This window comes from Protopterus annectens, chromosome 8.part0, assembly GCF_019279795.1.
Source record: "Protopterus annectens isolate FY-2018-M chromosome 8.part0, PAN1.0, whole genome shotgun sequence".
In the NCBI taxonomy this organism is placed as follows: Eukaryota; Metazoa; Chordata; order Ceratodontiformes; family Protopteridae; genus Protopterus; species Protopterus annectens.
The window spans coordinates 1,113,042,228-1,113,065,897 of record NC_056741.1 but is presented as its reverse complement, the minus strand read 5'-3'; the positions used below and the strand labels follow the sequence as shown (position 1 = coordinate 1,113,065,897).

Below are 23,670 nucleotides of genomic sequence, written 5' to 3'. Positions count from 1 at the left end.
AAGACAAAGCTAAATCTATGCAAACTGTAAAAGAGTTCTTGCAAGTGCAGCCACCCAGGTACAGTAGGCACTGGCCTACTAAGAATTGGTCCTTTCCAGTACCCAACAGAGCCGCTCAGGTCAAACCCAGACACTCCAAAGGCTCCAGGTTTCAGTCACAAGGATTTTACAGGACAAAACAATAGGGTGCCTCCACCTCCAAATCAGGAAGTAGCAAAGCACCACCCTACGGTAAACAGTCTCAATGACTTTCCTCTGCCATTTCCAAGCACTTATCTTTTGGCAGCCTTTTGGGGGGGGGGGGGGACTAGCACTTCCTTCTCAAAACTGACATCTAATTACCCAGGACAAGTGGGTCTTAAATATAGTATCCCAGGGATACAGATTTAATTTCCACATAGCCAATTCCAAACGGATGGCCAGATCTGCCTCCAAATCAGTGGGCAGAGGCCCAGAAACAAGTCATGTCCCTCATGGATATAGGGGCTATTCAACCAGTACCAGAAAAGGAAAAAGGACAAGGTTTTTATTCCAGACCTTTCCTGGTACCCAGAAAAGACAAATCATGGTGTCCAATTCTGGACGTATCCATTCTAAATACTTTCCTGGACATTTCAAAATTCAAGATGCTGACTTTTCAACAGTTACTACCTATGCTAGTCAAGGATGTCTGGTTGGTAACTCTAGACTTAAAAGAGGCATACCTGCATATCCCAATCAGGAAATCTTGCAGAAGATACCTCCGCTTCAAAGCAGGCTATTTGCATTACCAGTTCTCTACACTGCCCTTTGGCTTATCTACTGCACCCAGGGTCTTCACAAAGTGCATGGCACCAGTGATTGCATTTTGCAGACAAAGAAACATTCAGGTTTATCCTTATCTGGACGATTGTCTAATTCAGGCAGAAGACAAGGACACTCTTCTACAACATCTGGCATTTGTAAAAACGCTTCAAACATGCCTAGGGTACACCATAAACGAAAATAAATCACAACTGGTACCCTCTCAAATAATTACATTCCTGGGTGCAAGCTTGAATACAACTGCCCAGATGGCTTACCTCACACCAGACAAACAAATTCAATTGATAACATACTTCAAACAAGTGGCCACAAAAACCCAGCTATCTGCAATCTGCAAGACAAATTCTGCAGGCTTTGGGGTTCATGGCATCCTGCATTCTACTAATTCCGTATGCAAGACTGCATATGAGGAAACTTCAATGGTACCTAAAAAGCTTATGGAGTCAATATTGTCACAGCTTGGAAACAACGATTCCTCTCATTCCTTGCCGGCAACAGGAGTTCCTTTGGTGGACAGAGGCCTGTCACCAAAACAAGGGACTGTCATTCATTCTACCCCCTGCCACCCAAACCCTGACTACAGATGCATCAGACTATGCTTGGGGGGCCCATCTGGTAGGGAGATGCATTCAGGGCGAATGGAGCCCAAATCAAATGCACCTACGTATCAACTAGAAAGAAATGCTAGCTGTACAGAATGGTCTGACAGCCTTCAAGGACTTCCTTCATCCAGGACAACTACTGATAAAGACGGACAACACAACAGTTATGCGGTACATAAACAAGCAGGGGGGGTACCCACTCCTACCCCCTTTGCAGACTAGCCATGGCCTTGTGGAATACAGCCTTCACTTACCAAATACATCTACAAGCTCAGTTCCTGCCAGGAAAGCAAAATACTCTGGCAGACGACCTAAGCAGAAATCTTATGGACCCAAACGAATGGAAACTGGATCCACAAATCTTCAGCATGTTGACACGAAAATGGGGGAGCCCAGACATAGATCTTTTTGCCTCTCCCTAAAACTATCGGACAAATTTTGCACAAGAATTCATCACAAAAAAGCTTGGAAAGTGGATGCTGTATCCTTCAGCTGGAAAAAAATCTATCAGTCCATGCTTTTCCCCCTCTGCCTTTGCTCTCCAAGGTTTTTCTAAAAGTCAGACAGGAAAAAACAAAAATGATTCTGATTGCTCCAGACTGGCCTCGCCAACACTGGTACCCACTTCTAAGGAATATGTCACACCGTCCTCCGTGGTACTTGCCTCAGGCACCTCATCTATTGTTTCAGCAGAGGTTTCAGATTCTGCACACTTAGCTCCAAACTCTGAAGCTTGCAGCATGGCTAATCAACTAATTTCACCAATCACATCTCTCAGTAAACCTGTGATGGGTGTCATTTTGGAAGCTAGAAGGCCTAGTACTAGAAAATCTTATGCTGACAAATGGAAGAGATTCTGTGCTTGGAACCAAGCACAAGGAATAAACACAGCAATGCCCAATATTCCTCAGATTCTGCAATGTTTAACTGAGATGCTTCACAAGGGCCTATCTTTTTCTTCTATAAAACTCCATGCCTCTTGGCTCATTACAGCACAGAGCCTCCTCTCTCCCCTGCTAAAGCAGTACCTCAGAGGGCCAGAAATTTGAGACCTCCCAGGAGAGCACCGACTCCTGCATGGGACCTCAATTTTGTGCTGGAAAAACTCGACCCTACATCCTTTTGAACCAGCTGCTACTGCAGACATAACATTTCTTTCTTGGAAGACAGCCTTTCTCGTAGCAGTCACTTCAGCTAGAAGGATTTCAGAACTACAAGCTCTCATGGCAGTGGAGCCTTTCATTTTCTTTTATCCGGACAGGGTGGCCCACAGGACCAATCCTTTTATGCCTAAGGTGGTAGCCAGTGTGGCTCTTAACCAGACCATTCATCTGCCAACTTTTTTCCGAAATCCGCAGAACAAGGGGGAGCGGATTCTGCATTCATTGGATGTACACAGACAACTAAGATTCTACTTAAACAGGACAAAATCTCTAAGAAAGTCTAAGCAACTACTGGTGGCATTTGTTGCAGGGGCAGAGGGGAAGGCTATCTCAAAGCAGACTATTTCAGAATGGATAAGCCATTGTATTCATTTCTGCTACATGCACCATGATAAACCGGTCCCCGAGGGGATCAGATCCCATTCCACCAGGGCTGCATCTACTTCTGCAGCTTTTCTCAGAGGGGTTTCTACCAGAGACATTCTAGAAGCTATTACTTGTAGCTCAGTTCATACGTTCACAAAACATTACCATTTACCCCTCTTTTCTAAATCCAGGGCAGGCTTTGCCACTGCTGTCCTGCAAGGCCTTATAGCTGCTCCTAATGCTGTATAATTCCACCCTCACATCCATAGTTTTGGGATTCTACCCAAATGTAATGACTGCAACAGTGAAACACGAACAACATATTACAGTTGTGTACACTTACCATAAATGTAGATGTTCGAGTGTATTCACTGTTGCAGTCCAGGTTACCCACCTGCCATCCCCCTTTCTTCTTTATTATTATACCTCTTCTTTCCTTCACTATGCTCAAAAGCCTTTTTGGTGTATTTGCTTTTAGTTGGAGGTAAGTTTTTTGACTTCTAAATTACATACATATATATATTTTTTTTTTGCTCCCCATTTGGGGGGCACCTGACATCTGGGGCAAGAAAAACTGATTAAAACTGCGTTGGCTGCATGTTTTGTACCCATGATGACCTGACGTCATGGAAGAGGAGACCGTAACCGATGCAGGACCCAAGACTTTGTTATTCAGGCCGACTGAGGGCAACCTGCCAGCAGATCACCCAAATGTAATGACTGCAACAGTGAATACACTCTAACATCTACATTTATGGTAAGTGTACACAACTGTACTTTTCCCTTAAGAGCACACAGAGATCACAGTCAGTCTTGGGCTGGTTTCTCCCTCTTTCTCCAGATCCCCACTAAGACTCCCCACTGGCACAGCTATAGGGTTATAATCTCAGCTGAGGGGTCAAGCCAAGACCTCCAGCACCCTCTCTGTCCAACCAGTGCTTCGTGTCCTTGCCCAAGTAGCTGACACACACACACAAACACCCTGGGGAAGGCTGGTGCAGGTTTACTAGCTATGCCCCTTTCTGCCCAGACTACAAGGCAGTTATCAGTGCCACCAACCCCTCCTTGTCAGCTACTAGAAGGCCCTTACAAAGGGTGACCAATCCTACTGTGTAATGTTACTATTATCCAAATGGTAAGTGTGACCAAGACTTGCAAGGCTATTTAGGAGTGGCCTGTACAGTGTCACAAAATACATATGCAAGTACTAAGAACTTAAATATGTCTCGCAAATAGCCACAAAGACAGGTTTAAATATATTTAATAATAAATTGTAAAAGAACGAGACAATACTCAAACAACACAGCAACTGCAGAGTTCAAAATCACAGGAAAAAGTTTAAAACAACATTGCAGGACAGTCTCAAATAAATAAAGAAAACATCTAATCTAAGAGAGATGCTATACCCTAAGTCTTACTTACAGAGCTAGGCAAGTGCAGATGTTGATGAGTGGATGTTCTTGTGATGTCCAAGACAAAATACAAAATGCCACGTCTCTCTCTGAGAGAGTTCTTAAATTAATATCAAACATTACTGCTGAGTTAGCTTGGATGACATCACTCTGTCACCTGCCTTCAGTTTCCAGGCTAACAGAAACTAACATTTCTGTGTTAAAAATACACATCTGTCAGATGTTTGCTGAGAAGTGGAAGTTGTAAAACAAACACTTGGTACATTTTTGACCTAGTAATTGCTTCTCTCCAAGACAATAGAACAACCTCTAGCTGTAGACATTGTGTCTCCTTCACTGGAACTGAGAGATAACACAATTGTAAAACACTTTAATTTTAACTTATTTTTTGCAGTTTTGCAAGTTAACTCTCTATGTATACATTTGCACAGGTTTATAGTTTATATACATTTCTATTCTTTTCCAGTAGGGTACACTGTGGACACATCCTTGAAGCTCAGTACTGTACAAAACCCTGTTCAACACACACTTCTACACCAGTAGTTTAATGTACACATAACATATAGTTCTCTTACATTTGTAAGACAAGCATATAAATCTTGTTGATATTCACAAATGACATATGATTATTTACAAAATTCCAGATAGCTGGGCTGGCAGTGTCACAAAGGGTACCTCTCGAGTGGCCAGTGCAGGCATTGCCTTGAGGCGCCATGCTTGGATGCGGTTATGCAGGTTCGCATTGCCCTTCAAGGTGTCTTTAAACATGCCCCCTTTGAAGGTCATCACTGTTTGGACCATCAGTCAAAGAAACCTTATTCCGCAGTGAGCAGGAGGGGAAGACCCCGGTGGTCGGGATCAAGTTTTCTACTCCCCAAAGGACCTTTTTCAGAAGCCAAAAGGGGAGTAAGAAGCTCTGGTTCCACAAGTCGCAAGGTGCCTTCCAAGATGCTCCAGAAGATTCCTCTTCCAGAGACAGGGCAAGAGGATTCAATGGTAGACAACACCCTAGAGGCAAAGGGGGTCCTCAGAATCAGTGCTGTAAGGATCCTTTCTCTGAGAAGCCCTTTCAGCATCCCTAAGGAGTTGCCTGGCCCCCCTGCCTTGGAGGCAGTTGGGGTTGTTTTTTATTGCACCAAATGGCCTGGGCATGTATAACAGACTATCAGTGGGTGCTCTAGATTATATCTAGGGGTTATTACATTCCCATTTCTCTACCTCCAGCAAACCTCAGAAAGGCTCTCCCTGACATGTCTCCCAGTTAGAGAGAACTGGCCCAAAGAAACGTCTTGGCACGTATAGAAAGAAGAGCTCTCCAGGTGGTCTCAGCAGGACAAAGAGGATCCAGAACTTATTCTTGGTTCTTTTTGGTGCCAAATAAGACCGGGGACATACGTCCTTTGCTGGACCTCCGCAGACTGAACTTATCTGTGAAGAAATCGAAGTTCTTGATGGTCACTGTTGAGTCCTTCCTGCCTGTGCTGCAGAAGGACGATTGGATGTGTTCCGTAGACCTCCAGGACGCCCACTATCATATCGAGAGAGAAGAGCATTCTAAGAGGCACCTGTGCTTTTAGATTGGAGCTGATCATTTCCAGTTCAGAGCCATTCCATTTGGACTCACCACAGCCCTTAGGGTGTTTACTAAATGCTTGATGGTCGTAATGGCTCAGTGCTTTCAGGTCTTACCATATCTGGAGGATTGGCTTCTCACAGCTGCCACGAGGCATCGATTGGTAGGTGTCACTCAGTACCTATTGCAAACCTTAGAAATGCTAAGGATTACTGTCACTTTAGTGAAGTCCAAGCTGTTCCCAGTGCAGAGTCTAGAATTCATTGGGATCCATCTCAACATAGTAACAGAGACTACAGCATTGCCTCCCCACAGAGTGGACTTGATCAGGCAGCAAGTCAGGGACGTACTGGAAGTTCTGTCACCTCAGGCACACACCTCATTCTCAGAGCTGTGGGGTCCATGTCAGCAGCTATTCTCCTCACCCCTTTAGGAAGGTATTAACATGTGGGTATGTCAGTGGATGCTAGCGGTGCAGTGGTCCATTCTCTCTCATCCATTGTCCATGCCCATTCCACTGACTTCCAATTGCAGACGTCATCTGCAGTGGTGGCTTCAGTTTGAGGATCTCCTTCGAGGCATACCATTCTATTTCCCCCTCCCACTGCCACGGTGACCGCAGACACTTTCCTGTTGGTGTGTAAGGTGGGTCATTTTCAAGGTAGAACTGTCCAAGCCACATGGTCCCCGACAGAGACCAAGTTGCACATAAATGTTCTAGAGATGAGAGTAGTCCTAACATTGCAAGCTTTTCAGGATTGCCTTCCTCTAGGATCGGTGACAATTCATACAGGCAACATGTAGGTGGTGTGGTGTATCAGCAAGCAAGGGGGAACACTTTCGTACCCGTTGTGCAGAGAGGCCATGAGAGTGTGGCAGTGGGCAATCTCTTCTTGTCATTTTCTCCTTGCAGCACACATACCCAGGGTGTCCAAATCTTGGCAGACAGACTCATCAGGTCTATTTTGACTCATCACGAGTGGTCCCTCAATCCATCAGTGGCATCTGATTTTCCCTGTTGGGGCCAACCTTGCTGTGATTTTTTTGCATCTCCAATGAACAACAGATGCAGCAGGTACTTTGCCCTGATTTCCTTAGAGGGGTGCATTTCCCTAGGGATGCTGCTGTTCACGATTGGCCTCTGGGTCTCCTGTATGCTTACCTCCTCTTTCATAGATCCCTGAACTACTTCAGAAAGCCCACAGACTGAAGAGTTCCATGATTCTCATTATCCCGTTCTGGCCTCAGCAGGTGTGGTTCCCCTTTCTAAGGTCTCATCTCAAATATCCTCCCTGGATACTGGACCCCATTCCGGATCTCATCTCTCACCAGTCAGAACAGCCGACCAATCTTCAGTCACTTCGCCTGTCCACATGGTTTCTCCACTTTCCGTGATATTAACACGGTCCAGGTTAGGTTCTCCTGTCAGAAGAATTAATCCTATATTCCCAGAAGCCTTTGACTAAAAAGGTTTATCTTAGTAAGTGGAAACGTTTTTTATTTTGGACTGTGTGACGGAGGACTGATCCCTTTTCTGCTCCTATTCTAGATATCTTCCTCTTTTTATCTTCCCTTTTTCAAGAAGGGGCCAGTTTTTATCTACTGTAAAACTTGCAGGTGGCAACCATCTCTAATTTTTATTTCAGTGCCAGACCTACCTTTTCCTCCAGGTTGTGTGAGGCCTTCTTGCAGGGCATCTGCCTTTTCAGGCCTGCTGTCAAAGATCCCGCCCCTTCTTGGAATTTGACATTGATGCTGCAGTCTCTTACGCAAAGTCCTTTTGATCCACTTCATTCATGTGTTCTCAAATATCTTTCTTGGAAGACCACTATTCTAGTCACCATTAGTTTGGCGAAGAGGGTTTCCTAGTTACAGGCCTTGTCTTCTAAACTGCCATATATTGTTTTTCATAAAGAGAGAGTGACTGTGGACTAATCCCTCCTTTTTGCCTAAGGTAGCTGCTGAAAGAAATCTCAAGCAAGGATATTCCATTACCTGTCTTCTTTTGTAATCACTCCAATAAAGGTGGATACCTTCTCCATACCTCAGATGTGTAGAGGCAGTTGAGATTTTATTTACACCGGACTAAGCCCTTTAAGAAATCTGACCAGCTGTTTGTGGCCTTCTCTTTGAACAAGCAGTTTCTAAAGTGACAATTTCTAAATGGATTTCTCAGTGCATTTTCATGGTTTACACACTCAGGAAAATCGTTACCTTGTATTCCTAGGGCTCATTCTGTTATGGCAGCTGCTATATCATTAGCCTTCTCCACTAGAATGTCCTTGGATGAAATTTGTGCTCGGGCAACTTGGTCCAATCCGCACACATCTGTTGCTTATTGTAAGCTGAATATGATTTCCATGGTTTACACTCTCAGGAAAATCGTTACCTTGTATTCCTAGGGCTCATTCTGTTATGGCAGTTGCTATATCATTAGCCTTCTCCACTAGAATGTCCTTGGATGAAATTTGTGCTCGGGCAACTTGGTCCAATCCGCACACATTTGTTGCTTATTGTAAGCTGAATATGATCTCCAGAAGCAGAGTATCATTTGTTTCCACAGTGCACAGGTATGTCCTTCCTTAGGGCCGCCTGGGATTCACAGTAGCTGAGGATTCTAACCCAGTTGTGATGAATAATGAATGGGGATGAGATCAGATCAGTAGTTATGTACTTACCATAACTTGGTATTTGTGTTATCCTGTTTCATTATTCATCACTTCCCACCCTCCATTCCCCTTCCACATTTCTGGAGAGACTGGAGTCTTGGGCCTTTGACCTTCCTCCTCCAGTGGTGCTATGCTAGTATGGCCAGGGCATAGAGGGATATTCATACTTGGTTTGTATTACCTTTCTTTCCACAGCAAACTTGATCTGAGGGTTGGTAGGTAGAAGGGGATTGTGGGAGATTTTAGGAGCTTGAGCCTTGAATCTAATCTGTAAAGTGCCAGATTGAATCCAATATCGGATCAGATCAAAGACCCAGTCATGGTGAATAAGGAAATAGGATAACACAGCTACCAAGTTGTTCTAAGTACTTAACTATTGTCATCAGATATTTCATAATAAAAGTACTTTGATGGATCCTGTCTCTGTTCTTGCAGCTGTCTCCTCATTTGTCGAGAATAAACTGTAGAGTAGAGTGTCTGTCTCATGAGGGCAGTGTTTTGAAGACCTGGATTTGGGGGGACAAGAAGGTAGACTCATAAATTTAAGCTGAAGAGTTTTCTCTTAAGCAATTTTTTAAGGAAGTATAATGTGTTTATTGAATATCCATGAAGGTGTGACATTATGCAGGTACTTTTCAACTTGCCTTCTTTATAGGTAGAAAGTAAGCCTAATTTTGATTAGTCCGATAGGCAGTTTAAGCATGTTTTTTTGTTTTAAAAAAGTTTTTTTCATGCATTAGGAAATGCAGTTTGTGCAGCTTGCTAGTATAAATTTGAACTCCTGATATTCTTACAATGTCTTAAGTTTAAACCTTTTTTTTTCTTAAGTGACTCCTCGGTTTCATCCAGTCAAAGCCAGGATTCAAGTTACCAAAGTGGTGCTATCCAAACGTCTACTTACACCCCTCAGAATGGTGCGCAAGGTCCATTGTATGAACAGAGAGCCACACAGACCAGGCGGTATCCCAGTTCCATCTCTTCCTCTCCTCAGAAGGATCTAACACAAGCAAAGGTCAGTAGGCTGGTTGATGAGACTGAGTTCTGTAGAGATGTAAAGCAGGATTTATTATGGGTTTCAAGGTGGAACTTTATCTCATTCAGTAATCCATTTAAATTATGTAAAGTGTTTAGACTTTTTGAATATTAGAAATACGATTTGGGCATATTTTGCTTGAGCTAGGTGAGCATTTCATTAGGTACTTTCCTTGGAGGCATAGTTGCTGTGCATTTAGGTTACTTGGCGTTACTTACTGACTATTACGAATTTGGACAATGCTTTTTGGCATAATTTCATTGTTTGGGGCAGCTATAATGTTGCTGCTTAGGCCCCACTTAATACTCTACATCATTTGTAATTAATTGCAATGTTGCTGTCATCTATTGCCACACAGGCTACAGTTAGTAGAACTAGCAAGGAAAAGAAGACATCAGGTCTGGCGTATGTTTTTCTATCCTGGATGCAGCTGCTTTGGCTGTATATCTTCTTTGTAAGACATTGATGCTTGCATTAGTGCAGTTTAGGTCTTGATTACAAGTTGCTTAAGGGCTATTTACTTTAAACATTTTTTTAGAGGCCCTTCCATCCACACCTGATGCATTTCATAGGTTCTTAGGTTGGTACTAGGCTATCGGCCCTAGGGCCTATATAAGCCTAGCCATAACAGTTCTCTGGCTATTTCTTCCCACACTATTTACTTTCCTGGACACCTGTCTAGCAGGACGACTGATGTGAGCCCCGGGGTGATTTTCCTTTCTTCTATCCAGTCATCAAGGTTCCTTTTGAAGAGGGCCAAAGAGGTGCTCTGCTTGACATGTATGGGCAGTCTATTCTAGAGTCTGGGGAGTCTCCGGATCAGGAACCTATCCCTCCAGCATGTTTTGTTTATTGTGATGACAAGGTTTAGATCCCTGGAACGTGTGGCTTTGAGGTATTGAGATTTCTTTAAGTGTAGCATGTCCAACAGCTCTGGGTTTGACATGGCCTTGTATGTTAAGCAGAGATCGCCTCGGAGTAGACGATATGCAACAGAGTATAGCTGGAGTTTTTTTAAGACTGTCAGCGTATGGCATTTGCTTTAGGCCTATGATTCTTTTAGTGAGGTATTTCTGCGGCCTTACCAGTTGTTGCAGATGTCTTGAGAGGTACATACCAAATGGGGCATTATATTCTATAATGGGTCTAATGAGGGATGAGTACAGTGGGACAATGACCTCCTTTTTTCTTGATGAAAAGCCTTTAGTGATGAGATGTGCTACATAGAAGGATTTCCTGACTGTTGTGGCAATGTGGTTATTGAAGGTGAGACCATTGTCCACCTATGTCCCTAAACCTCTTATCACAGTTTCGGTGTTTAGTGTACTGCCACCTATGTGGTAATTCACGGTTCATAGGTTCATAGGTTCATACTAGGCTATCTGCCCGAGGGCATATATAAGCCTAGCTCATAGTTTTGTGGCTTACGCCACCCCTTTAGTTTGGAGAAACTATGCCCATTATTTTGCTGTGCCTCTGTCGAGCAGTGACACTGAGGTAACCCCTGGGTACATGTTTTTTTCCAAAGGGGATAACTATACATTTCTTGGCATTGAGCTTGAGCCCATGGCTCTGGCACCAAGCATCTGTTTCTGTAAGGCCCTTTTGTAGAGTATCCACATCATTTGGGGATTCAATAATGGCTCCCAGTTTGCAGTCATCTGCGAACTTTGTTAGCCAGAATCCATTAGTGTTGGCCTGTACTTCAGAGAAGTAGATGCCAAACAAGAGAGGTCCCAGGACTGAACCCTGAGGTACTCCACTTGTCACTTGTCTGGAGCTGGATTTGGAGTCAGCTACTTTTACAGTGTGGGTTCTGTCAGTAAGCCAGTTGGCAACCCATCAAGTGACGTAGGGATTAATGCCCAGCTTAGTAAGTTTATATATGATTCCAGAGTGGGGGATGGTGTCAAAGGCCTTGGCGAAGTTCAGATAGGCTGTGTGGACTGTGTTACGCTTGTCCACGGCTCTGGAGACTGATTCGAAGAAGTCAATCAGGTTCAGGAGACAAGATCGGCCCTTCATGAACCCAAACTGGGTGGGGTCCAGTGTTTTAAGGTTGCGAATGTCTTTGTTTATAAGTTCCATGATAATACGTTCCATGACCTTGCAGATCAGACTCGTCAGACTGATGGGGCGGTAGTTCCCAGGATCCAAGGTGGATCCCCCTTGTGGAGTGGGATAACTGTAACTGTGCACCATTCAGTGGGCACAAAGCCTGAGGTGAGGGCATGATTAAACATGACATTTAGGTGAGGTGCCATTTCATTTTGTAGTTCATGTAGTACACAGCCCGGGATGTCATCTTTTCCCATGGATGCTGTATTCTTAGCTTTGGAGAGTGCGTATTTTACCTTTGTGGCCGTTATTACTAGAATTTGGCAATCTTCCGGTATTGAGATGGGCCATTTAGGGGGTGAGAGGGGGATGAAGTTGGCACTGAATTGATCTGCCAGGATATTGGCAATATCCTTGGGATCAGTATATTTAATGCCATTCTGTTGTAGCTCAGAGCAGATATGAGCATTGCCATTTAGATTCTTGACATGGTTATAGAATGCCTTGTGGTTGTTTTTGGAATCTTTGGCAATTTTATTTTCGTTACTAGCTTTGGAGGATTTTATGAGGGATCTCAGCTTCTTACTGAGGCTGGTAAGGGAGTTTTTTGCATCCTGGGATTTCCCTCTTTTCTGCAACAGTTTCTTCCTTTCGTTGTAAAGTTTGTTTATGGCAGGGGACCACCAGATTGGCTTCCTTTTTTTTGGAGGAGAGCCTCTTGGTTCTATTTGGGATGGCACGATTCATGCAAGAGTTGATGTGCTCGTACAGTGTCTTAGTGTAGGACTCAGCAGTCGAACTTTCAGTTCCCATCTGCATGGGTGTCATGAAGTTTGTAACTTCTGACTTGAGTAGCATGAAGTTGGCTTTGGAGAAGTTTTTTATGGAGGTTTCCTTACTGGGGGGTGGGGGTGGGATGTGGATGATGTTCATCGTGCATACAGCTGCAGTCATAACAGATGGGTTCTCCTGCCATCAGGCGGGTCCTCGGTCGGCCGAATTCCAAAGTCTAGGTCCGGCGTCGGTTGTCGTCGCTTCTTCCCTGACGTCAGTGCGACAGGGGTATAAAGGAACCAGCCGACTCCATTTTCTTCAGTCTTTCTTGCTGCGCGGTGCCCGAAGCAGAAGCAGTTCGCAAGTGCCGGTCGGCCAGCTCCTGAGATTACGAAAATTTGGAAACCGAAGTCTTCTTGAAAGCCAAGTACCCCGTTGGGGAAACTTTTCTTGCCTCAGACCGATGTCAGACAAAGTTAATAATTGTATTTCTTGTGGGAAGCAAATACCGCATAAGGATTTCCATTCCCTCTGTATACCTTGTTTAGGCCCAGACCACGACGTCTCGGTCTGTCGCTTTTGTGCTACATTCAACAAACGCACCATTAAGCATCGGGCGGAGTTCGCCCAGCATTATTTTGGGAAAGCATTTATCTATATTATGTCGTCGGATACTCCGACTCCAGTTTTGTCTAAAAACCGCAAAGATAAGGACCGACACACGAGGTCCGCGGCCTCTACCGACACCACGCCAAAGCCAACTACACGTGGCCCGGTTCTCAGCGAGGCGCCTGCGCAGCCCCCGACGACACTTCTTTGGCGGTGTCTCCTGTGCCTGAGGTCGCAGGCTCCTCGGCCCACACCCCGACTACAGATACCGAAGCCACTCTTGGCGTTAAAACTCAGAATGTGGACAGGTCCACCTCCACTCAAGGTGTCTTCAGACCTTCCTCTTCTTTCTCCATCAAGGCTTTCACTAAGTCTAAAGCAACCATGCACTCTAAGAGACAAGCTACACAGGGCCCATCTCCAGGCCCCATGCCTAAGAAACAGATGCTTAAAATGGCTTAGGATTTAATTACTCTTATCAGAGGTTCTTAGCCCCCACCGGGCAAAAGGCCCAGGGTGGAGGAAGATTCCCCCTCCTCTGATCAGGGCTTCATTATTTCAGAGCACTCTGATGATCAGGAACATTCTTACTCCCCTTTTGAAGACTGTGATGCGGAGGAGTCCATCCCTTCTGTATACCCCCTGAGGATTACTCATTTGGGGAAACTTTGCATACCTTAAGGGAACACTTCCACTGGGAAGGCCAAGATTATTCAGATTCCAAGAAAAGGCTTAGGGAATTTCTCTTGCTACCTCAGCACAGGCCTCTGGCTATACCTCCTGTCTTGGACATCCTAGATGATGTTTACTCGGAGGCTTGCCTTAACCCGGACTCTCTACCTCCAGCTCCAGTTAAGCCTGACAGGTACTACAGGGTTCCTGACTCACACCAGTTTGTATACAAAAGCCATGCTGCTGACCCAGAAACCATCTCACAGGGCCCCAAGGGAGTTAAGGCCTCCACTGCTAAAAATCCATTACCTTCCGAGAGAGATTCCAGATCCTTAGAAAGTTGGGGAAAAAAGGTATATACCTCGGCTACCTTAACCATGAGGGCCTTAAACTGTCAGTTCCATATGCTAAAATACCAACAGTTTTTGTTATCACAATTGAAAAGTAAAATGTCACAACCTGAACAACCAGACTTGAAGGAGTTGCAGGATTTGATGCATAGTGCAGAACAAGTGGGTAAGCATACCTTACAATGTGGTTTTGATGCTCTAGAGGCCTCATGTAGAGCTGCTGTTACAGGATCAGTCATACGTAGGCATGCCTGGCTCAAGGAACAAGCCTTGCCTGATCATGTCAAAGCTAAATTACTAGACACCCCTCTTCAAAAGGATGTACTATTTGGTGCTAATGCTGAGGTGGCATTAAGGAAAATGGAGGAAAAGGCTAAATCAATGCAAACTGTGAAAGATTTTCTACAGGTACAACCCCCATGTTTTAGTAGAAATTGGCCTTCCAAAAACTGGTCCTTTCCTGCCACGGACAGACCCCAAAGAGGCAGATACAGGCGCCCGAGGGGCAGAGGACAATCCCAAGGATCGTTTAGAGGCAGACAATGGCAAGCTCCTACACAAAGAGGTGGTGAGGATAACTCGCAATCTTTCAGAAAGCAAACCCAATGACTTTCCCCTTTGCATGCCAAGCAAGTCTCAAATGGCAGCCCCCTTAGGAGGAAAGCTGGCATTATTTTCAAAAAATTGGCATATTGTCACAAAGGACAAATGGATTCTGGACATTATAAACAGAGGCTACAAATTCCATTTTCACACCCTTCCAAAAATGAGAGGCATGCCAAACCTGCCACACAATCAAAGGGCAGAGGCACAAAGGCAAATTACAGATCTCATAAGCATGAAAGCTATTCAAGAGGTACCTATGCACGAACAAGGTCAAGGTTTTTATTCCAGGCTATTTCTGGTACCAAGGAAGGGAAAAGATTGGAGATCTATTTTGGACCTATCCATCCTAAACACATTTCTACTCGTACCAAAATTCAAGATGCTCACTCTACAACAACTTCTTCCCATGCTGGGCAAGGAGTCTTGGCTGGTAACATTGGACCTCAAGGAGGCATACCTGCATGTCCCAGTCAGACAAAATTGCAGAGGGTACCTCAGATTTCTTGCAGGTTCAACCCATTATCAATTCTCTGCATTGCCCTTTGGCTTATCTACTGCGCCCAGAGTATTCACAAAATGCCTGGCATCAGTAATTGCCTACTGCAGACTTCAAGGGATACAAATATACCCCTATTTGGACGACTGCCTGATCCAAGCGGACAGCAAGCACATTCTTCTGAAACATCTGGCTTATGTAATAATGTTGTTGAACTCTCTGGGATACACAGTCAACAAAAAGAAATCAAGGCTAATACCCTCCCGGAAGATAATTTTCCTGGGTGCCAATTTGGACACAAACACCCAGATGGCCTACCTCACGCCAGAGAAGCAGGGGCAACTAATTCAATACTTCAGAGCACTAAGAAATTGCACCAGGCTGACTGCAAGGAAAATCCTGCAGGCTCTGGGATTCATGGCATCTTGCATCTTACTAATCCCATGTGCAAAGCTGCATATGAGGAAACTACAATGGTACCTGAAAAACATATGGTCTCAACACAGCCACAGTTTGGAAACAATAATACCACTAATTCCATGTCTGCAAAAGGAATTTCTGTGGTGGGCTCAAGCATGTCAAACAAACACAGGTCTTCCATTCAGCAAGCCTCAAGCAAATCAAGTCATCACAACAGACGCCTCGGACTACGCCTGGGGGGGCGCACATGACAGATCGGTGCATTCAGGGCAAATGGTCCCAAAAAGAAAAGCACCTTCACATCAATCAAAAGGAAATGCTAGCAGTAATAAATGCTATTATAGCTTTCAAGGACCTTCTACAACCAGGTCAACTATTGATAAGAACGGACAACACCACAGTTATGTGGTACATAAACAAACAGGGAGGAACACACCCTTACCCCCTATGCAGACTGGCCATATCACTTTGGAACATGGCCATGGACTTACAAATGGAACTACAAGCACAGTACTTGCCAGGCAAGGAAAACACGCTGGCAGACAACCTAAGCAGGAATATGACAGATCCACACAAATGGAAATTGCATCCAAAAGTTTTTACAGAAATAATCCAAGAATGGGGAAGGCCAGACATAGATCTCTTTGCCTCCCACAAAAATCACCAATTGGCAAAATTCTGCTCAAGGATTTTCCATCCAAAGGCCTGGAGAGTGGACGCTCTCTCTTTCAGTTGGACATCAATGACAGTTTATGCCTTCCCACCTCTTCCTCTGCTGCCCAAAGTTCTATTGAAAACCAGAGCAGACAGACCAAAGATGATTCTCATTGCTCCGGACTGGCCAAGGCAACACTGGTACCCACTCCTGAGGAGCCTGACGCATTCCCCACCATGGACCCTGGCTCTAATGCCTCCTCCTCTGACTCAGCACAGCTTCAAAACTCTTCACAGCCAGCTAAAAACACTCAATCTAGCCGCATGGAAGATTCCTTAGCATCACAACAGGCCCTACTCTCCAAGGAGGTGCAGGATGTCATTTTGGAGGCCAGAAGGCCATCAACTAGAAAAGCTTACTCCGCAAAATGGAAACGGTTTTGTGTCTGGAATGAGGAAAAGGGCCAGGATCCTGGAAAACTGAATTTACCTCAAATACTACAATATTTGGCTGAGCTGCTAAGCAGTGGACTTTCATTCTCCTCCATCAAAATCCATGCCTCAGCCATTTCTGCAGAATACAACACTGATCCACCTTTATTCTCTCATCCTCTCTTAATACAGTTCCTCAGAGGGGCTAAGAATCTAAGACCTCCAAGGAAACAACCAATACCTGCTTGGGATCTTAATTTCATTCTGGAAAAACTGACCTTGCCTCCCTTTGAGCCAGCTGCCTCATCAGATTTGCAATATTTGTCCTGGAAAACAGCTTTCTTTCTGGCTATCACCTCAGCTCGTAGAGTTTCAGAACTACAGGCTCTCATGGCTGTCCAGCCTTTTATCATCTTCCATCAGGACAGAGTTTCCCTGTGAACCAACCCGTCCTTTATGCCTAAAGTGGTATCCAGGGTAGCTTTAAATCAGGCCATACTTTTACCTACTTTTTATCCTAATCCTCAAAACAAAGGGGAGAGATTACTACATTCCTTGGACATCCACAGATAACTGCGTTATTATTTGGACAGAACAAAGCCTTTCAGAAAATCAGAACAGCTCTTTGTGTCCTATGCTGTAGGAGCTCAAGGAAAGCCAATTTCCAAACAGACAATCTCAAAATGGATAGCCCACTGCATACGCTTTTGCTATTCCTTTCATGGCAAAACTGTACCTACAGGCATTAGAACTCATTCCACCAGGGCCACAGCCACCTCTGCAGCTTTCCTCAGAGGAGTTCCTACCAAGGATATTTTGGAAGCAGCCACTTGGAGTTCTGTGCATACCTTCTCCAAGCACTACAACCTACCATTATACTCCAAATCTAGAGCAGGCTTTGCCACTGCAGTCTTGCAGGGCATTTTGGCTCCTCCTAGTTCCACCTAGTGCCTACCACCCCTTTCTTAGCTGTGGGATTCTACGCATCTGTTATGACTGCAGCTGTATGCACGATGAACATAGTACAGTTTTGTACCTACCATAAATGTAGATGTTCGAGTGCTAATACAGCTGCAGTCCAGGTTTCCTTCCCCTCTTGGGACAGGCCTATAGGCTAACACATCCTCATACAACCTGATTGGGGTATTCATTTATGATGTATTTGCTTGCAACTACTGTATTTTGATTATATTTCACTGCATTATTACACAAATTTATGTATTGCCTTCCTTCTGGGGGCACCTGACATCTGGGGCAAGAAAAACTGAAGAAAATTGTGTCGGCTGGTTCCTATATACCCCTGTCGCACTGACGTCAGGGAAGAAGCGACGACAACCGACGCCGGACCTAGGCTTTGGAATTCCGCCGACCGAGGACCCGCCTGACGGCAGGAGAACCCATCTGTTATGACTGCAGCTGTATTAGCACTCGAACATCTACATTTATGGTAGGTACAAAACTGTACTTTCTCGTACTTCTTATGACAGGTAATAAATGCTGAAAAATAGGGTGCCTTTTGAGATGCCCATTTAGCATCTTATTATTACTGTGACGGGATGAATAATGCTGTGAAGTAGTCCTCAGAGCTACAATCACTGTGACAAGGGTAACCCTTTCCTCTATCCAAAGCCATGCATGTACTGGTGCCACTCACCTAATACACTTAAGTGAGCTGAGGCCTACTTTCTAGGGATCTAGCAGTACCAGTCACTCCTTCCTATCCCTAAGAGAATGTAGAGCCATGACCTTCCAAACTCCCCCAGGGTGAAAAGAAAAAGAGCTAAGTGACTACATAATCTTTTTCTTCCTGTTCCATATTGGCTGTGCCAGTGCTCTGAGGTTATTCCCAAACCTGAATCACAGCTAGCATGAGATAATTCTGTCTGTTCACCATGAGACAGTGGCCAAGAGCAGTTTGTAACAAAGTAGTTTTTATGAGGACTGGATTGGTAGCCTTTGACCCCCCCCCCCTTTTGTTGGTATGAGTTACGTGGATGTTTTCATAGGAAGAATGTTGAGTTCTTGAAAATATCTTTTAAAGTTTAGGAAAATGTGTCATAAGAGTAAACGTAGCATAGCTAAAAATAAAGTTAACGTTTAAGACCCCTCCCCCCAAAAAATCACATTTATAATTACTTCGTCTTCATAGTTAATGAAATCACTTGAGTAACCCCAGTTCACTTGCTGATTTGTTGTGGTTATGCCTGATGTAATTCATGAAAAATTGTATTAGATGTTTTGCATACAACGCACATTAACTGTTGTAGATTCAGCTCATTGTACGCAAGTGTTGATAATTCATTAGTTGGAAGCTGCTGATGTTTATGCAGATCGTCAGTGCAGAAGATATCGTCAGATGTATGGGATGCAATCCATTCTTTTTGCTGTGGAAGTTGTTACTTTTCTTGCTTTGTCAGTCTGTCATTTATGGACTAACTGAAACACAATAGGCACAGTTATGGCTTTTTTTTTTCTGATTTCAGTAATTATTATCCCGATTGGTCAACTTATCTGTTTTGTGATTGTTTTTGTCTATTTAAAAAAAAAAAGGCAGTGCTGTTGAGCGGTAGATTTCCCATAAATACAAAAAAATCTTACAATGTATAAATCTAATTACTGTCTGTGTATAAATGTAAGTAGAAATGCAACTAATCTGTGTTTAACTGAAACTTAGTATAATGGAATGTAAACAAATGGAGCTTTTCTCCCGGGGGCACCTCTGAAAAATGGGTATTACCCAGTCGGACTTTCCCGGTAAACAAAAACAAATACATATTGGCACATCAGAAGTTCAGTTTAATACCTTCACAGCAAGAGAAATTAAGAGCCATCTTGGATATGAAAAACTGCATAGACTTCCTGCTTTTGAGTGCAACCATTCATAATTTCATATTTTAAATAGTGTCACCTAAAGACAAGAAAGAACCTTCCTGTTAGCTCTGGATTACCCTTAAGTCCCTTTGCTGATTATTTCAGACTAAAGCTGATGTCAGTTTTGATTTCTGTTGAAAGTATTCTGAAGGGTCCAGATGGAGTGATGAAATTAGCAAGAAAGGAAAGATTACTGAAACTGAATTCATCCTCAAGCCTTGGTGAGTGCTTTCAAGTGGTGAACCTTGAGGTTCACAGAATTTCCACAAGGTGGCGCTGATATTTACATGAAATGTGTAGTGCATCATGGAAAGAGGCATTTTGAAAAGTAAAATGGAAGACTTGGGTGCACAGGTCCTTGGATTAGAAACATTAATTCCTAGCATAGGCAGTGATGAGGGCTGGAAATATTTCTTCCACAGAATTAGGCCTTTCTGCATGAGACCCCAATGTGGTGGATGAAGCCAGCAGCAACCCCCCCCCCCCCAAAAAAAAAATTATTATTAGCCAAATAAGAGGCATAGAGGCAGTCCAAAGAAAGAACGAGGCAGTCATGTGAACAGCAGAAGATAAAAATTAGATAGCATATTGTTTATTTAGTGCAACAAACCCAGAATTTCCATACATGGTGATTTATAGCAGTTTGTTTGTGTCTTTCAGCTTTTCCCGGTTAGGGGTCGCCACAGCGGAACACCGGTCTGCTAATGATTGGCAGTAGATTTTTACGTGCCGAGTTGCCGGCCCTGACGCACAAGATTCAACGAAGGTACGCCCATTCATGCACGTCTCCACACAGAAGACGCTCTAGCTGAGAATCGAACAGAACAATGTCTTACTGTGAGGTGACAACGCTACCGCAGCAGCACCACCGCAGTAGTAAGACAAAAATCAAAATAACATTTTTCCATCAGAAAAAAAAAAAAAACTATCCAAAGCTATAGAGAAGAAACGATTGTTGATAGTTATGAAAAAAGAATGTCTATATAAAATATTAGACTACCTGGAAATAAAGAAGTTACCGATGAAGTGATAAAAAAACAAAAAAGTAGAGTTTATCAAAATCCAAGAAGTAGTAGCATAGAATCAGAAGAGAGAAAGATTTGATAGTATGCATTATTTGTGCCGAAAGGAAAGCCATATTAACCAGTATGACCATTGCAGCTTCAAAAGAATGTGAAAAAATATGCATATATATACTCCCAGAAAGACATCCAACATATGATAACATTTTAAAAGGGGTGTATATAGATACAAAATGGAATGTACCACAAAGCAAATAAGTTCAGTGATGCAGAAAAACAGCAGATTGGAAAAATGGAATTGATTTGTTAGACCAGCCCAGAACTGAAATGTTCCTTGTTGACCTTCCCAACAACGAGTCAATTATTCATCAAGAAATGCTACACAAGACTCTGCAGAGCACTGTTAATAAAGCTGCACGAAAAGGCAGAATTCTGGAAACTAAAGGATATTTTGTATGTGGCAATGAAGAAGCCAGAAACATCCTTTAAGACTTTAATAGGAAAAACTGCAGAAAAGACAACAAAGAGAATATTCTTAGGCAGTAAAATGATAGTAGTTACTTGACCTAATAAAAAATGAAACCCTACTAAATATATAGAAGACATGGGGGTAGTTAGCGTTAGGAGACTGATAAATGAACACTGTGTAATTACAGCCATTAACAATGGTGCATATGATGCAACAGAAATAAAAATGTTGTACTGTTGTGGATCTAAGTAGTTGATAGTAGTACTGGTAAAATGTAGAACAATAAAGGTTAAAATAAAAGGCGAAGTTGAATGCCACATTGATTAGACACAACTACAAAAGAGCAGAGGCAAAAAGAATCCACTCTTATTTGATAGAAAAGGGAGTAGATTATCACTCTCTCTCAGAAAAGTAGGTGTGGTAGAAGTGACTCATAACATTAAAAGGGAATCAGAATTTGCTATACCAATAATATAATAAACTTAGAAATGTCACTACAAGCAGAAAACTCTAAAGAGAGTAGAATAAGTACAGAATTCATTGATAAGGATAATTCGTTATTAAATAAAACTGCAGTAGAGAGTTGTAATGATGGGCAGAACCTAAGAATGATGTGGATGAATTATAAAGTTCATGAGTAGAATACTTACAGATGTATAAAATACACTGCATGCATGTTTTAAACAGGCACACTAACCACCCCAAGTGACCTTGTCAACTGTATATTCTCACAGACTGCAGAGAGGACAGTCCAGAACTTATCTAAACAATCCTGCATTGGTTTGTGATTGACTGGTGCAGTACCTTGTTAAAAGAAGTTTTTATTTGAACTTGGACACTTTTTTGATAAGGACTAGAAACACTATTTGCCATCTGTTTGAAAGTAACGTAGTTACTTAATAGCAATAGGTTGTCTTCATTTCCATGCTTATAAAATGCTTGCATGTCCTGCTTTTGAAGAGTACCAGCTTATGTATTTGAAAATGCTGCCTAATATCAGTGTAAGAATAACTGTACAGTTTTGACACTTTTATATAATTTCTTCAAATCTTTTGGGTTTTTAATACCATGACAGGAATGGATCCCAATCCTAAGTCAGAGTATGATTAAAGTTCTTGAAATTAGTATTGTTTCAATCTTTGTTAGCCAGAAGTGCTTTTCACAGCACCTGCAACGTGCCCAGTAATGACTCCTCCTGTAATTCATGCAGAGTTACATGTATCAGTAACGTACCCAAGTTGTTGTGTCTTTCAGCTTATCCCGGTTAGGGGTCACCACAGCGGAACTCCAGTCCGCTAATGTTTGGTAGTGGATTTTTACGTACCGAGTTACCAGCCCTGACGCACAACCTTCAATTGTCTGGGTATCTTTCTTCCACATTGCCATCATTTCTGCCTGCATATCATGGTACTTTATGACTTTGTGTCTCTCTGTACATAAGACACTGTCAATGGGTGTAGCGGTTTTGTCTTCTTTTCATGGACTACTATAACCTGTTTTCTTGCATCTATTTTTTTGAACTGTTGGTAATACATGATCCTGTGTGACATAAGCTTCCATCATTTTTCTTTGTTGCTTTGTGCCTTATGTTTCCAGAGCTTTTCAGCTACTTCAGTGTTTGCACAATCCCCAATGCAATTATTATGCTGTTAAGTGTACAGTTCTTCTGCCATTAGTATAACACATCCAGCAACAAGATGTGTAACTGTTTCCAGTTCTGTTTTACAAAACTTAGTTGTCTGTTTCTCCCACATGTTCAGTGGACTTTGTAAAGCAACATGTGCATAGTCCACTATCTTGACTTTCATCTTTTGGTTTAAATTCACAGCTCCTTAACTATTCCTTCATTCAGTCCTTATTAACATGAGGTTGTTCCAGGAGTTTCCTGTATTTGATCCTTCACCTTATATTCTTTCTTTATTTTGGCACATTCATTTGCTACCTGATTTTTATCTACGTATGGTTTGATTTCCATTCCTGCTTGAAGCTTCCACTAGCTGTGTGACTACTGATTATTCAGCAGTGTTGAGCCCAGCCAGATTTGAGGTAGAAAAATGAGCGTAGCTAGTAACAGAGTTGCTGCATATGGAAGAACTTATCTATATATGGTGAATTTGCACTCAGATTTTTTTCCAGACATAACAGGCTTCCTTAAGAGTGCCTCTTTTGCATAGAGTTAGCCCTGGCCGTGATTGAAGATGGTCTTTGGGCAGCAAAAGCCCAATGTATTATTAAAATGGAAGCTCTGAAAATAGTACCTTTGAAGACTTTCCAAAAAGAGCCATCTGCAACAGTAAGCAAGTTATCTTTTGGTATAAATATAGCATGGAGCATGTTAATAAGCAGGCAGGCAGACAAAATACTAAGGATAGTTATCACATCTGGATGTTGGTTTGCATCCATGTGTAGTGTGGTTGGCCATCACATCTTTAACTGTCTGTCCTGCATAGAAACAGCTAAATTTTTAATTGTTTAAGTGCAGAATAGAGAAAGTAAAGTATCTAAATTAATATGGGCAACTGTTATGCCAAGGTTTAACTGTCTTAATATAGTACAAGGAATGAGAATCTGCATAGATATGGCAAATAGTCCGCCATGACAATTAGATTTGGTTA

General features: G+C 43.0%; 1 protein-coding gene across 1 annotated transcript in view; it reads left to right on the top strand.

Annotated features, from left to right (window-relative positions):
- UBAP2L (ubiquitin associated protein 2 like) overlaps nt 1-23,670 on the top strand; it is a gene marked incomplete in the record, with an annotated part of 3,970,948 nt that overhangs the window by 2,025,991 nt on the left and 1,921,287 nt on the right. The window contains 1 exon segment of the mRNA XM_044080639.1: nt 9,418-9,601. Within this exon segment, the coding sequence (XP_043936574.1) occupies nt 9,418-9,601 (184 nt within the window).